This window comes from Pithys albifrons, chromosome Z, assembly GCF_047495875.1.
Source record: "Pithys albifrons albifrons isolate INPA30051 chromosome Z, PitAlb_v1, whole genome shotgun sequence".
In the NCBI taxonomy this organism is placed as follows: Eukaryota; Metazoa; Chordata; class Aves; order Passeriformes; family Thamnophilidae; genus Pithys; species Pithys albifrons.
Window position 1 is genome coordinate 62048526 of NC_092497.1, and position 12442 is coordinate 62060967.

Consider the following 12442-nt stretch of genomic DNA (forward strand, 5'->3'; position numbering starts at 1 on the left):
TTTCTGAAAACATTCAGAATATATGAACAAAACCTTGTAAATTATTATGAACACTGTAAAGAGAGAAAGAACACATGGCCCTGCCTTTCCAAAGGGAAGCTGGGATGTTGAAACTTCTGGTATGGTGTAAGTGCTGTTAGATAGAGGAAAAGTAGAACCCCTCTCCCCTTTCACTGGTAGTTGCTCCCTGGATTCCAGTTTGTGGCATCAAGTTGGAGAAAGAACCCTGTGTTAATGCTGGTGATAGAGTTTGAGGTTCAGATGCTTGTTCTTCATAATCAGGACCTGGACCAACTACAAACTGCATCTTCAAACAGCGTTGTTACAGCAGCAGACTTTCTTTGACAGGTGTGAACAACCATCTGAATTAAACAGCCTTTAAACAGGTGCAAAGCCCTTTGGTCCTTTCCCATCATAAAGTTGCATTAACATTCTACTCAAGTCAAGCTTGAAACTTTTGTGTGTATGTTGGCCACGTTGGGATGACTGGTCATGGCAGGAAATAGATACTCAATCTGAATTAGTTTCACAGATGAGATCTGGAAAACTCCTATTTTCTCTTTCCTTACCAAGAAAGATGCTAGAGGGATTTTTTGTTTGTTTCGGTTTAAAATAATAGTTTATTTCAAGCTCATTTTGGAATTGACTGAAGTTCTCTGTACTTTTTAATTTAAGCATTGAGAAATGGTGAAAATTCTAGATTGTGTGTTTGCTAGAATGAGTGGAAATAATTAAAAGCTTATCAGGACTAGAAATGTGCAGGCAAAAGAAGTAAAGGGGTGACAGGTATTATCAAAAATCTCTCTAAATTTAGTGTCACAGATGACAAAGAAAAAGCCTCATCTCCAGTTTCCAGTGTGCCTTGTGTCACAGCAGATCCTCCCTTGTGACATGTCACTGATATGTCTGTGGTACTCCCCATCCCATGGAAAGCTGCAGCATTTTTTTATTGTCTCTGAGGGGATCAGGCTGGAGCAACACAGTAGCTAAGAAAACAACATACCAAAATGTCTCTGTGGGGCACCAACAAAGATCTTCTCCCAGAAGGTTTTTAGTAATTTGGAGCAATCCCTGTTCTGCATTTGACATAGGAGCAGCCCCTCAGACACCCACCAGAAATATTTGCTTAGCATTAATTATTATTAGGTAGTGGACGTTCTTACACTTAGATTTTTGGTTTTAAATCAAGGCTGATTTTTTTTAGGATTTGATGTTTGGGTTCGAACTTTGAAGCAAAACATACATTTTTGTTTAAGATATCATTAACATTTTAAATTACTTTTTTCTTTAAAAATCTATTTCTGGGCTCATTGAAGTGGAGATAAAGACATTAAAAACTTGATAAAAATACATGTAAGGTCAGACTGAAATACTTTTTTCCTAGTGTTTGAATGAAAAGAGCAGTGTTCATCTGTTCTAACCAAGTGATTCCAAAGGCTGTGAGGTACCAGGTGCTACACAAATAACAAGCTCTTCCTAAAAAGCTGAATGGCACGGGAAAGGAAGGGAAGGCAACAAAAGTAACCTCAGTGATTTGCTCTCTGGCTTGTCAAGGAGCAGGGAAAGTATGGACGTCCCAGGTCTCTTAGACATGCAGGGCTGTGGGTCCCACCTTCCTGCTTTATGTCCTAATTTCTCTTTCGTGTGTTACTGACTGTATTGAAGGGAGTAGACACACTTCCCCAAAAGCCCAGTCCAAGGACTGAGCAGGGAATAAAATACGAACTCTTGGGGCTAATTTAGTCAGTAGCTCTCAATGGTCCACATGAAGCCTTTCATTTGTAAGGGGTTTTTCAAAGGTTAAAGGCGCAAAAAACCAGAACAGACCTCAGAATAGTTTCAGATCTGCTGTAGCTGTTAAACTGTGCCTGACAAGAGTATCACCCTGGGCAACATTCCTGCAGGTGCCTGGAGTCACTGGGAGGGCAAGGATGGTATCTCTGAGACCAAAGTTAATTCTGATGGTGTTACAAACATTCTTTTTCTCTGCAATATTGGATGCATTGGGAAGTGGTGTTTTAATAAATGGATAGAAATCCTACTTAAAAAACACAGTCAGTTGGGTTGATGAAGTATTTATTCAGATGTACAACAGCTTACCCTTCCTTCCCCTCTACCCATCATCCAGGTGGGAGAGCGCTCCACTTGTTACAATACCTTTGAAACCACAACTCTCATTCTTCATCCCCAGGGAGGCAATTGGTGACTCCCTTTCACTTTGATGAAATGAATAATGGAATAGATCCCCTTTATGTCACCTCGTCTGAGAAAGAACCCTCCTGTCAACTGAAGACAGTGAATATTAAGGGAGTAGTTTCACACTGGCAAAATATTTCACTTTTTGAGGTAAACACTGATTTACAGTATTGCCACCCCTCCCTTCCCCTTCCCCTGTGCCACTGTGAATCCATCCCTTCACACCTGCTGGTGCAGCTGTTTGCATGGCTTCTCTCTGAGTGCACTGGAAGCCAAGCCTGGGCTCAGAAGCAGACAGAGGTGGTGGTTTGGTTTTTGACAAGTTATTTTTAAGCTGGGTGAGTTCCTTCACCACAGTCTCAGAGCAGCCACATCTGCCTTTGTGCTGACAGAGCTGAGGGAATGGTGTGTACTGGGTTTGCCACCAAGGATTTGTCTTGTGAGCCTGTAACATGAGGGAAGGACTGCCAACACAGAACTAGCACCTGGCATAATGAGGCATCCACAAGGAGCCTTCACATGAACAGAGACTAGACCCACAGACAACACAACAAAAGTGTACCAGTAAGGGACATGCTTCCAATGAGCAGTTTACCTTTTCTTCCTTTTTTTTTTTAAGTATTTTTTTGAATTAATGCACAGAAAGGGCTAAAAAAGTGGGAACTTCATCAAGTGGAGGAACAGATGCTCCTTGTCTCCCCAGTCCCTTGGGAATGGCTGGTGTTTTGCAGGAGAATGAGCAACTTGTGAAAGGAGGACTCAGGAGGGTGGCAGTGGCAGTGGCCCTGGGCTGCTGCGATCCTGCTTCCATGAAGAGCATGTTGCTTTGCACCTCTTCTGGCATTACAAAACTGTGTTACAAATTTCACAGAGTAAGGGGGGGAAGGAACAAAAGGTGGAAGGGCCCAGGTGTCCTGGCCTAGGGCTCTGCAGTCCTGTTTGTCCGCTGATACTCTTCCAGCTCTGATTTCCTGTCCATGGCGAGCTGCAGCTCCTGCTTGATGATTTCAATCTGCTTCTCCAGCTCCGTGAGCTCTTGCATCACTGAGGTCCTCGTGATGCTGAGGGACTCTGCTTTCCCATTGGTGGTTAAGGAAGCCGGGGTCTCTCTCCTCACCTGTGGCAGGGGGATGTCCTGGTGCTCATGGATGGTCACCTCATTCTGCCCTTGATCCGTGCAGATGTATTTTTTCCGGTGGCAGTTGCCCACATTGGCTGTGTTCCACACAGCATGCTGGCTGTTCCCTACGTGGGACCTGAACAGAGAGATGAGGGTTAATGCCACATCCGGCCTGCTCTGGTGTGTATGCAGCCCACCCCTGTGAGCCATCCTACCGAAAAAATATTAGGCTGCTGTTACATATTACATAGAAATATTATTCCTTAAGCCCTGGAATTATTTTTTCTTGCAAAGCACAAATCATGAGAATAAATGGCCAAATTTTCATGATTAAACTACAGCAGACACTAGAACAGAACCCTAAATCTTCCCCAAAACTCTTTATTACTTGTGAAATTACAGTTGGCTCAGCTCCAGCTCAGGAAAATGTGAGTCCTTCAAAGCTCTGTGAAAGGTTTTGTGGTTGTATGCCCAGGTTTATCACAGTGTTAGTCTTATGCATGTTAGTGCTCTGTGCTGACTTGGGCATTTGCTCGCATGGAGGAAGAAAGAGACTGCCTAGAGATGGTGTGGAGAGGTGAAGGAGAATGTGTGCTCTTTGGATTTGATGTCTTGTTGGAGAGCTGCTTGCACTTTTGAGTGTGGACGTGATGTGCTGTATCCAAACCTTGCAGTTATGTTCATGGTGTTTCTTGACAGAACAAAGAAACCTTGGAGTTGTCATGTTAGTGGAAAAAATCCCATTTGGGGACTTTGGCAAGTACTTCAGGATTTTTTTTCTGTAGAAATATTTCCATGATATTTTGATTCCAGAGAAGTTTTTCCCTCTCTCTTTTTTTTTTAACTTCATATTGCCACCCTCCCAAATCAAGACATTTCCCATGGTTCATTCCCAAACAAAGGAACACCCTGTGGCCTCTGCTCTACAACTGGAACATAAGGAAGCACAGAGTTTGCTGTTATGAGAGAGAAGCCTTACCTTTCCTACCTGCTTTACCTTTGTGATAGATCTGTGTGTGTTCATTTATAAACTGGGGTTAAAACTCTGAAGTTTAAAAGTGCTCCATCACAGGGGTCTTCTCTGTGGGTATCCTTGGACAAAACATCTATTAGTGTGAGCTACCAACTGGTAGATTAAGGAAGCAAGTTAACATTTCACAACTGGGGCTGCTGAAAACAGTTGGTCTCAGAAGTCCGGAGCTCGGAGTAGATACTTTTCTCAGCTGCCTGCAGAGAAGGAAGTTGGGAAGTGGAAATTGCTTCAGAGGAGGTGGTGATTGGGAGTGTTTTCAGTGATAGAGATGGCAGAGGCAGAGAGTGGGGAGGTTTCAGGCAGGAGCAGCAGCCTCAGCCTGGGTCACCCACCAGAAGACTCAAGTCTTGTGCTAAACTGGATGTGTGTTTTGTGGTGCAAATTAGTCCTCTGAAGAAATGAAAACAAGTTCCTCTTAAGCACCTTTCAGACAGTGAACAGGATTAGCCTGGCAAGGAAAAATGGGCAAATATTTCCAAGGTTAACAGCAAAAGGCCACCACATGGTATTTCCACACAGGCAGGGGTCTAGACAAAGAAGGCCACCACTGACAAGGGGCTGAGGTGCCCAAAACTGCCTCCTCCTGTGCAGCTCAGCAGAGCCCATGGTCCTGGGGGTCCTGGGTTCCAACTTGCCTTGGAGAAGAAGCACCTGTCTCAAGCTGCAGCATTCTGTTTTGTAAATATTTCTCAGAGTCTAAAAGTCCACTGTGTCTGATACGTTTTTCTCTCCTCTGGTGATCAAGACAACTTTTTGATTAAGTATTAGTAACCAACATAACTTTGGCTGGTAGTGGTGCTTTTGGCTGGGCGTCTGGGCAGGTGACTTTAACAAATGCCAGAGTCCACAGTTAACAATCAAGTTTCACCAGGTAAATAAAACCATTTACAATTTAGCTGCTGATGCTTAGTAGCTCTTCTATTTCCATGAGGATAATAGCAGTAGCATAATGGAAATTCTTTCCACCTCTTTTCTGTATCTTAGTGTTTTAATAGCACCTCAGTCCCCATCAAGAATAAAATAAAGTGTGATAATGTAATTAATGAGAGAGCTCTGGGTTGTGCCTTGCCACATCAAGGTTCATGACAAGCTGGACACCACATTAGTGGGTGTGTTGTGTTAAATTCACCATAATTCTGTGCCAACAGTAGCTTACACCATGAGAAGAGCAAGAATAGTGTGTGTGCACACACACATTGGCTTAATGCTACGTGGGCAGAAGTTATTGGACAGCAGCACATCTTCACTCTGCATCAAAACAGTATTTGGGTCATTTTCTAATGATATCTCAATCTTTGTGGGGTTTATGGGCCATCTCTTTATGTAACAAAATTTTTGCACTGCTCAACACCTGGCAGATAATTCAGCATTGTGCTTTTTGTATCATCAGAGATAGAGCTCTGTTCCCTGGAAGACTCTGTCTGGCTGGGTTAGTGCCTCAGGCTGTGGGAATGCTTGCCCCCAGCAAGAAGGGTGCCAGGAGGAGGAAATGCACTGCAGCAGTCAGTGCTGCTACTGCTGTTCACAGACCAAAATCGAAGAGTGGCTAAGTGCACAGAGGTGCCATACTATGTAGTTTTGGGAGGCTTCTAAGATGAAGGAATGAGCAGAGGCTTGCACTTTCATATCCTTCTGTGTATAAAGGCAGTCTAGGATCTTGCAGATGCTTGCTCCTTACATTTGCTGCCATTAGTGAAGGAATGACAAATAAGCACAACATATATTTACCTCTGTGGGGTTCAGTCATGTCAAACATCCAGCAAGAGCCTGAAAGACTTTTTATAGCCTGTGGCTGAACTTATCTGTAGAAAAGCAACACTGCTGCCTGTGTCTTAAAAAGTGCACTAATAGTTCTGAGTTACTGAGCAAATGCATAGTTTTAATACAATGCCTTGTGTTCCTGGTAGCTGTAGATAAGATTGTCTCCCCTTCCAGAAGACACAGGCTATGAAAACAAGGCATAGTTTTTACCTACTTTTTCCTCCAACAAGAGTGGTTTGACACAAAGGTTTCTGAAAGGAATGCATTTTCCTCTTCTCAGCTTTTTTATTTCTCATTCTAAAAAGTAAGAAAGCTGAAAGAGTTTCTGACATTAGTGTCTGATCTCTCTTTGACTGTGAAGCTCTCACACGGCTCTAATTACCTGCCAGTGCTTCAGTATGTGAGTAATTAATTACCTAAACACAAGGGCAGTGGACTTGGACTGCAAAGCCTGTCTTTAGAATGGGAATGCTTTTATTAGCTGTGTGCAGAGTCACGAAAAGAACAAAATTTCTGGGTTTAATACTCTCTATTGGAAAAAATGAATTAATTTCTGCGTCTATCCCTTGTCACCTCTATCTTGTTTCCTTTTTTTTGATTCTGTTATATTAGGGTTCATTAGATCCATAACCAGATATCCAGACACAACATATATAAGTTCAAATTAAGTTTTATAGTTTGTATTTTAAGGCATGGAAAACTCCTCACCTCTTTTCTACTCGTTTTTTCTTAGGCTGACGTTTTTCCTCAATAAATGAACTGTTCAGAGCACGGTGTAACCTCTAGAGGGAAAAGAGGAAAATAAATTAGTAGAAGTAAGATTAAGAATAGCTGCATAAATAGGTAAACAATTTGGGCTTTGTGTGATGGACTTAAGCATAAATTATTTTGCACATTGAAGGATACAAGCAATGGCTGTGCTTTGTCATTACAAGAGATTTATTTTCCTGTAGTTTCCCAAGGAAGGGCAATCTGAAATGTTGATGCATAGTTTGCAAACAATCCTTCGTGTTAAAATTCATTAAAAAAAAAAAGCACGTGTCTTGGCAAGCTTCATTATGTTGTCAAAAATGCCTCCCACTGCGCAGCTTCGAAGCAATGGAACCTCTTCCCTTTTATGCTTTTTGCTGCAAAGTGACTTCTTCCTTTAAAGCAAACACCTACAGCAATTTTGTCCCATTAGTTTCTCTAGAATAATGAAGGAGGTTACCCAGAACTTCCTTCATGGATCAAAAGTTTGGGAACCTGTAACAGTGAGATAAAATGTTCTGGTAGCCAGTTCAGGATAACACCACTGTTGCTTCTGTCATACAAAAGGGCTGTTAGGTTACAAGTGCAAATGGAAAGGTCCCTCTCTGCACTTTGCAACTGTGAATATTTGAACTGTTTCCTCTGTGCTTCCCATTCTGTCATTAGGTAAGCCTTTTCAAGTTTCAGAAGCTGCTGCCACACTCCAAATGCCAATCATCAGTGCTCTTAAAACCTTTTATACCTTGTTCTTGTCCAGGCTCTTTTAATTGGCCACACAACTTTCACAGTGTCACTTCAAAATGCGCACCTGACTTGTGTGTAGCCAGTACTTCATCTTGGATTTCTTCTTGATTCGTGGCAGGACCAATCTGTACACGATGTGTTCCCCAATGGTGGTGAGAATGGACAAACCAAACCCAATGCACAACATCACAAAAAGCCCTGAAAAATGCTTGATGCCCATTTGTAGTGTCTGTGAATAAAATAAAAAGGAGAGGTTAATGCAAGAGGCTGTTAGTACACCCTAACACAGGCTTTGTTTTCTCATGTGGAAATGTGGTCTGACTGAACAGTGATGAAATCACAGAATAGTCTGAATACAGTTAACAACAAAGCCTCTCTATGCTGCAGAGCTCCTTGTTCAGTCAGAGAAAAGGACCTCGGAAGAGAATCTGCCAAAGACCAGGGAATTCATGCCATTTTCCTAATGAGATGAAGTGTTAAACATGTACAAAAATCCACTGTCTGCAGTGTCTTTGCACTTGTAAAAGCAAATACTGCTTGAGAGAACACAGTCAATGAACTGTGGAGCAAGTCCTTCATCATCAGGGAGCCAAGAGCGACTGTTCACTGTCCATATTTTCTGGGAATTGATTGATACCTTCCCCTTTTCGTGCTTTACCCTTCATGGAGGGTCATGGAGAAAACATTGTGAAATAAGTAGCACAAACAAGGTCCCTCCCCACCACACACATTAATAGGGTTTTCGCTGGGAACTCCAACTGCAACTGTGAAAAACAGAAACACTCCCACCTTTTTCTGCCAACCCACCCTTTTCATGTAGGGTAGGAAGCCTTTAATTAGTTTGAGTGCCTTATTGGCATAATTCATGTTTGAACACCAACAAACCGTGTACAGCAGCAATGTGTACAATGAACACCTGCACTACAATAGGTGTGTCAGGTTTGTGTGTTCTGTATAGTTTTAGAACCGTTATTATCATGCCTCCATAACTAAGCTGTGAGTTTTATCAATAACTAAAATCTCTTGCTAATAATTAGTGCCCACAGGCTGCTATGGAAATGTTTTCAATAATACAAATTCTGCTTGTGTCTTCCTATCTGTCCCAGTTCAGCAGCCAGGACAGGTTTATCTCTGTGTAGGTGTGATCAAAGCTGTGTATTCTAAACCCTCCATGTCATTTCCCAAGAATTGTTAACAATGGACCATTTTCAGCAGCTGCCCAGGGCACACCTGACCCCTCAGGATCTAAGCTGGGTGTGAAAAAAGCCTGTGAGAGAGGAGCTGTGATAACTCCCCTCCAGGGAGTCATTAGCACCTCCACACTCAGCCTGAGGGGTCAGGTCTGCTCATGGGCCATCAATGATTCCAAAATACCCCATGACTCACAGAGTCAGATCACCCATTGTGGAACTCCCTGCCCTGTGGGAGGTACTGAGTATTCCCACCTGAACCTGAGGGCATATAATCTGGGGTTTGGGGACTTTTGGGACCACTTACTGGATTCAGAGGAGGATCAGAACCATCTGCACCAACAGGTTTTGTGTTTTTTTCTTCCCTTCCTTTTACGTTGGACTCAGGGGAACAACAGGGGGCGTCTCAGCGCAGGGGCCAAAAAACATCACTGTGTTTGTGCCCCAGAGTGCCGAGTTATAGTTCTGAGTTTTGTGGGTTAAAACTAATTTCTCGTATCATTGCATTTGTTGTAATGTTTTTATTAAATTGTAACTCTGACTTATACCCTCTTTTGTGTTGGGTTCATTTCTCCTGCTGATTTACTTTCAAATCAGTGCAATATTACACAACATTATTCCTCGCATAAGAAGAAAATAGGAGCAGGAAACTGCTTGGGTAGCGTTGTATGTCAGGAGATGGCACTTGTAATGCTGTTACTCTGGACAACTGACATGTTGTGTTTGCTGTGTTCATTTGGTACATGGGTAGTGGTGGACATTGTGGTGTATTATGACTATCTGTGTAATCCTGAAAGAGAAACTGGATTTATCACAGATTATTTGTAAAGTCTTGTTATGAGGTCATTTTAAGCCATAGTTGATTTGTGATGAGTCCACTTGAAGTTGAGGGGCTTGGAAGTCCCTTTGTGTAGTTTTGATGGGTGATTGTAACCTGCATTTCTCTCTCCTGATTTGCACATTTGATTGGTGGTTTGCACATTTGATTTCTGTTCTTTAAAATACAATGAGATAGCATATCACAGGTCTTTTACAAGAACAAAGCTTCAGCAATCTAGCAGAGTGAGAACTTGTGCATGTAGCACTGGCAATGAACTCTTCTTATGGGGATTCTCTGCCAAAATCAACCTACTTGCCCTGAAACATCCCAAGCAGAACCCTAATTTTCCTACTACTGAGTAAACACTTCCAGGCTACTGAAGGGTATAATACAGGTGTAAAAATAAATCCAGAAGAAGCTTACTGCAGCCTAGAAAGGAAAGTGGAAAACCACAATAGAGTGGCTCTGGGGTAGAAGTGTGTCAGAGTCTTGGAACAAGGGTTTTCTGATGCTGAGAATGCATCAGTTCAACCTAAATTCTAGACTTCCTTTTCCACATCAGAATTTCTTATTGACAGGAGCCTGCTGTCCTTCCAGTTCAGAGAACAGGAAGATGACACAAAAATTATAGGTGGTAATGCTTTACACCACTCAAAAATTGTTTGACTCCAGGTCTGTGTTACCTGTTTATTTAAACTAGCCCAGTTTTAGCCCAGGTAGCATAAAATCAGAGTGATGCCCCAAGCCTGACCTTTTTCTCAGAGGTCTCAGACTTGAGACCTCAGTATGGCCCCAAAAGCAGGTCAGATCTGCTGGTGTTTGGTTGCTGGATGGTAGGAACCACTTACATTGCTCTGAGAATAGGAACTCGGTTTAATGTATTATCATAAAACTTCAGCCACTCAAAGTAGTAATAAAAATGCCTGTTGAAGTGGGGATTCCTGCATTCTGAGATGTCTTCCCCAGCCTGAGCTCAGTGTTTGATGCCATTCCAGCACTGCTGCAGAGAGAACACTTGGCCAACTCCTTATATGAAAAATAATTCCCCTGTCTTCAGCAAAGCCCCTCTGATTTATGCTGATGAGGTTCTGGCTCCCTGTCCTGTCAGCTCTGCAGAATTGTTTTCTACCTTCCCTGGAAACAGGTGAAAGGAATTCCAGCACTGTCAGCTCAGCTGCATTTTTCACTTGTAATGGATAGCTTTTGAAATTGTTCCAAGCAAGACATCTTTTCCTAGGAAAGGAAATGCCAAAACAAAGCATCAATAATATTTCATCTAGCAATAAAGAAGATAATGCATTGAAAGAGCTGCCTAATAAAAGCTGCACAGTAGGGGCAAATATTTGAGACCAAATTAAGTGGGAAAACAAGGTAGGGAAGAAATAATTAGCACAGTGTGTTTTATGGTATATGGAGGGATTATTTATAGCAATATCAGCACATTTACATACCATTGTAAAATGGCTGTTTATCAGCTGTTCGTAATTACTGTAGACACACACATGTTAAATAATGAAGGAAATCATCTAACAAAGGCACCTCTCATTTTCATTGCTTCATGCTGATTGGAGCAGGAAGAACTACTACTTATTTTGTAGTTTGTATGTGTATTTAGGTGCAGATATAAAATATATGTGGAAAGAGCAGAAATAAACGATTTTCTGAATCACTGCTTTCCTCTCTGATGAAGTTGAAGGGGTCAGGGGAATGTGTGCATGTGTGTGTGTGTGTGTGCTGGGGGTGTGTGGTGGCGACAGAAAACAAAACAATGAATTTCTCTACTGCAATACCTTTCTTTTTAATTTAGTATTAAGCCAGGATGAAAATGCAGTCCTTGCTCCAACTTTGTGATGATAAATTCATGAGTTAGCTGCCTGCATTTTAGGACAGGGAACTCAATTACACCCATGTGGTAGTTCTGAAACAATAAGCAACCCTAGTCAATCCTGTGATGATAAAAGCTAATGGGTGCTAAGCACTGCAGTGGCAACAGCATCTAAGTTGCTTCCCACTTGCAAATTGGAAAATTGGCACTTTCAGGAAACCAGCAAATACAAGGGCAGAAGTGGAGGTATCTGCCTTTTTTTTATATATCCCTGGAGAGACTTTTCCGATTCATCAACCCATGTCTTCAATTGCTACCTCAACATCTCCTGCAGTCTCCACTGTAGTTTTATGCTTTTTTTTTTAAACCTGAAGAGAAGCAAGGGGATAGAGGGAAGAGATTCTGATATTTGTGCCCACTTTGGAATGGGGAGCAGAGATACAAAACAGTACTCAGGGATTTCAGCATTTGTTTTCATAACAAAAACTCCTATTTTACTCCCTACTTCAGGAGATTGTAAATGCTTTACTCTCCTTGGTTGTACTGAATAAGCCAGCTTTGACTCATGAGAAGACTGTAAAGATCTTTGTGGACACACTGCAGGTTTGCAGCACAGCATAGATAATGGTGCTACATGCTGCTGAATCCAAACGCTAAATAGGGGTATTGTGTGTGTGCTAGCTGAAACAATAATTTATTTTTTTTCATTGCATTTCTCCCGTAAGGATTTTGAAACGCTTTGCTCATAACAGGAAGGTAAATTTTGCAGCACCTGTGTGAAGAAGGAATTAGTAGGGATAAATGGATACGAAGGGCAGAATTCTAAACTCATTTACACATCTGTGCTGGTTTGAAGGTGAACCAGCAGGGGAAATGAACTCACCACGAGAGAGATTATAAGTCAGAGCTAAAATTTAATAATAATATTACAATAACAACACTGATACACAAGGGAAATTGCTTTCAACTCACAATACCCCAGCAGTATAACCCAGTGTCCTGG

The 12442-nt window shown here is 42.0% G+C and overlaps 1 protein-coding gene across 1 annotated transcript in view; it reads right to left on the reverse strand.

The window, feature by feature from the left end:
• Nucleotides 1–2001: 2001 nt before the first annotated feature.
• GRIN3A (glutamate ionotropic receptor NMDA type subunit 3A) overlaps nucleotides 2002–12442 on the reverse strand; it is a 75987-nt gene continuing 65546 nt past the window's right edge. The window contains exons 7-9 of the mRNA XM_071581653.1: nucleotides 7669–7833; nucleotides 6819–6892; nucleotides 2002–3452 (exon numbers count right to left, since the gene is read on the reverse strand). Coding sequence (XP_071437754.1) covers nucleotides 3116–3452; nucleotides 6819–6892; nucleotides 7669–7833 — 576 coding nt within the window. The 3' untranslated portion in view covers nucleotides 2002–3115. The remainder of the gene's footprint in view (nucleotides 3453–6818; nucleotides 6893–7668; nucleotides 7834–12442) is intronic.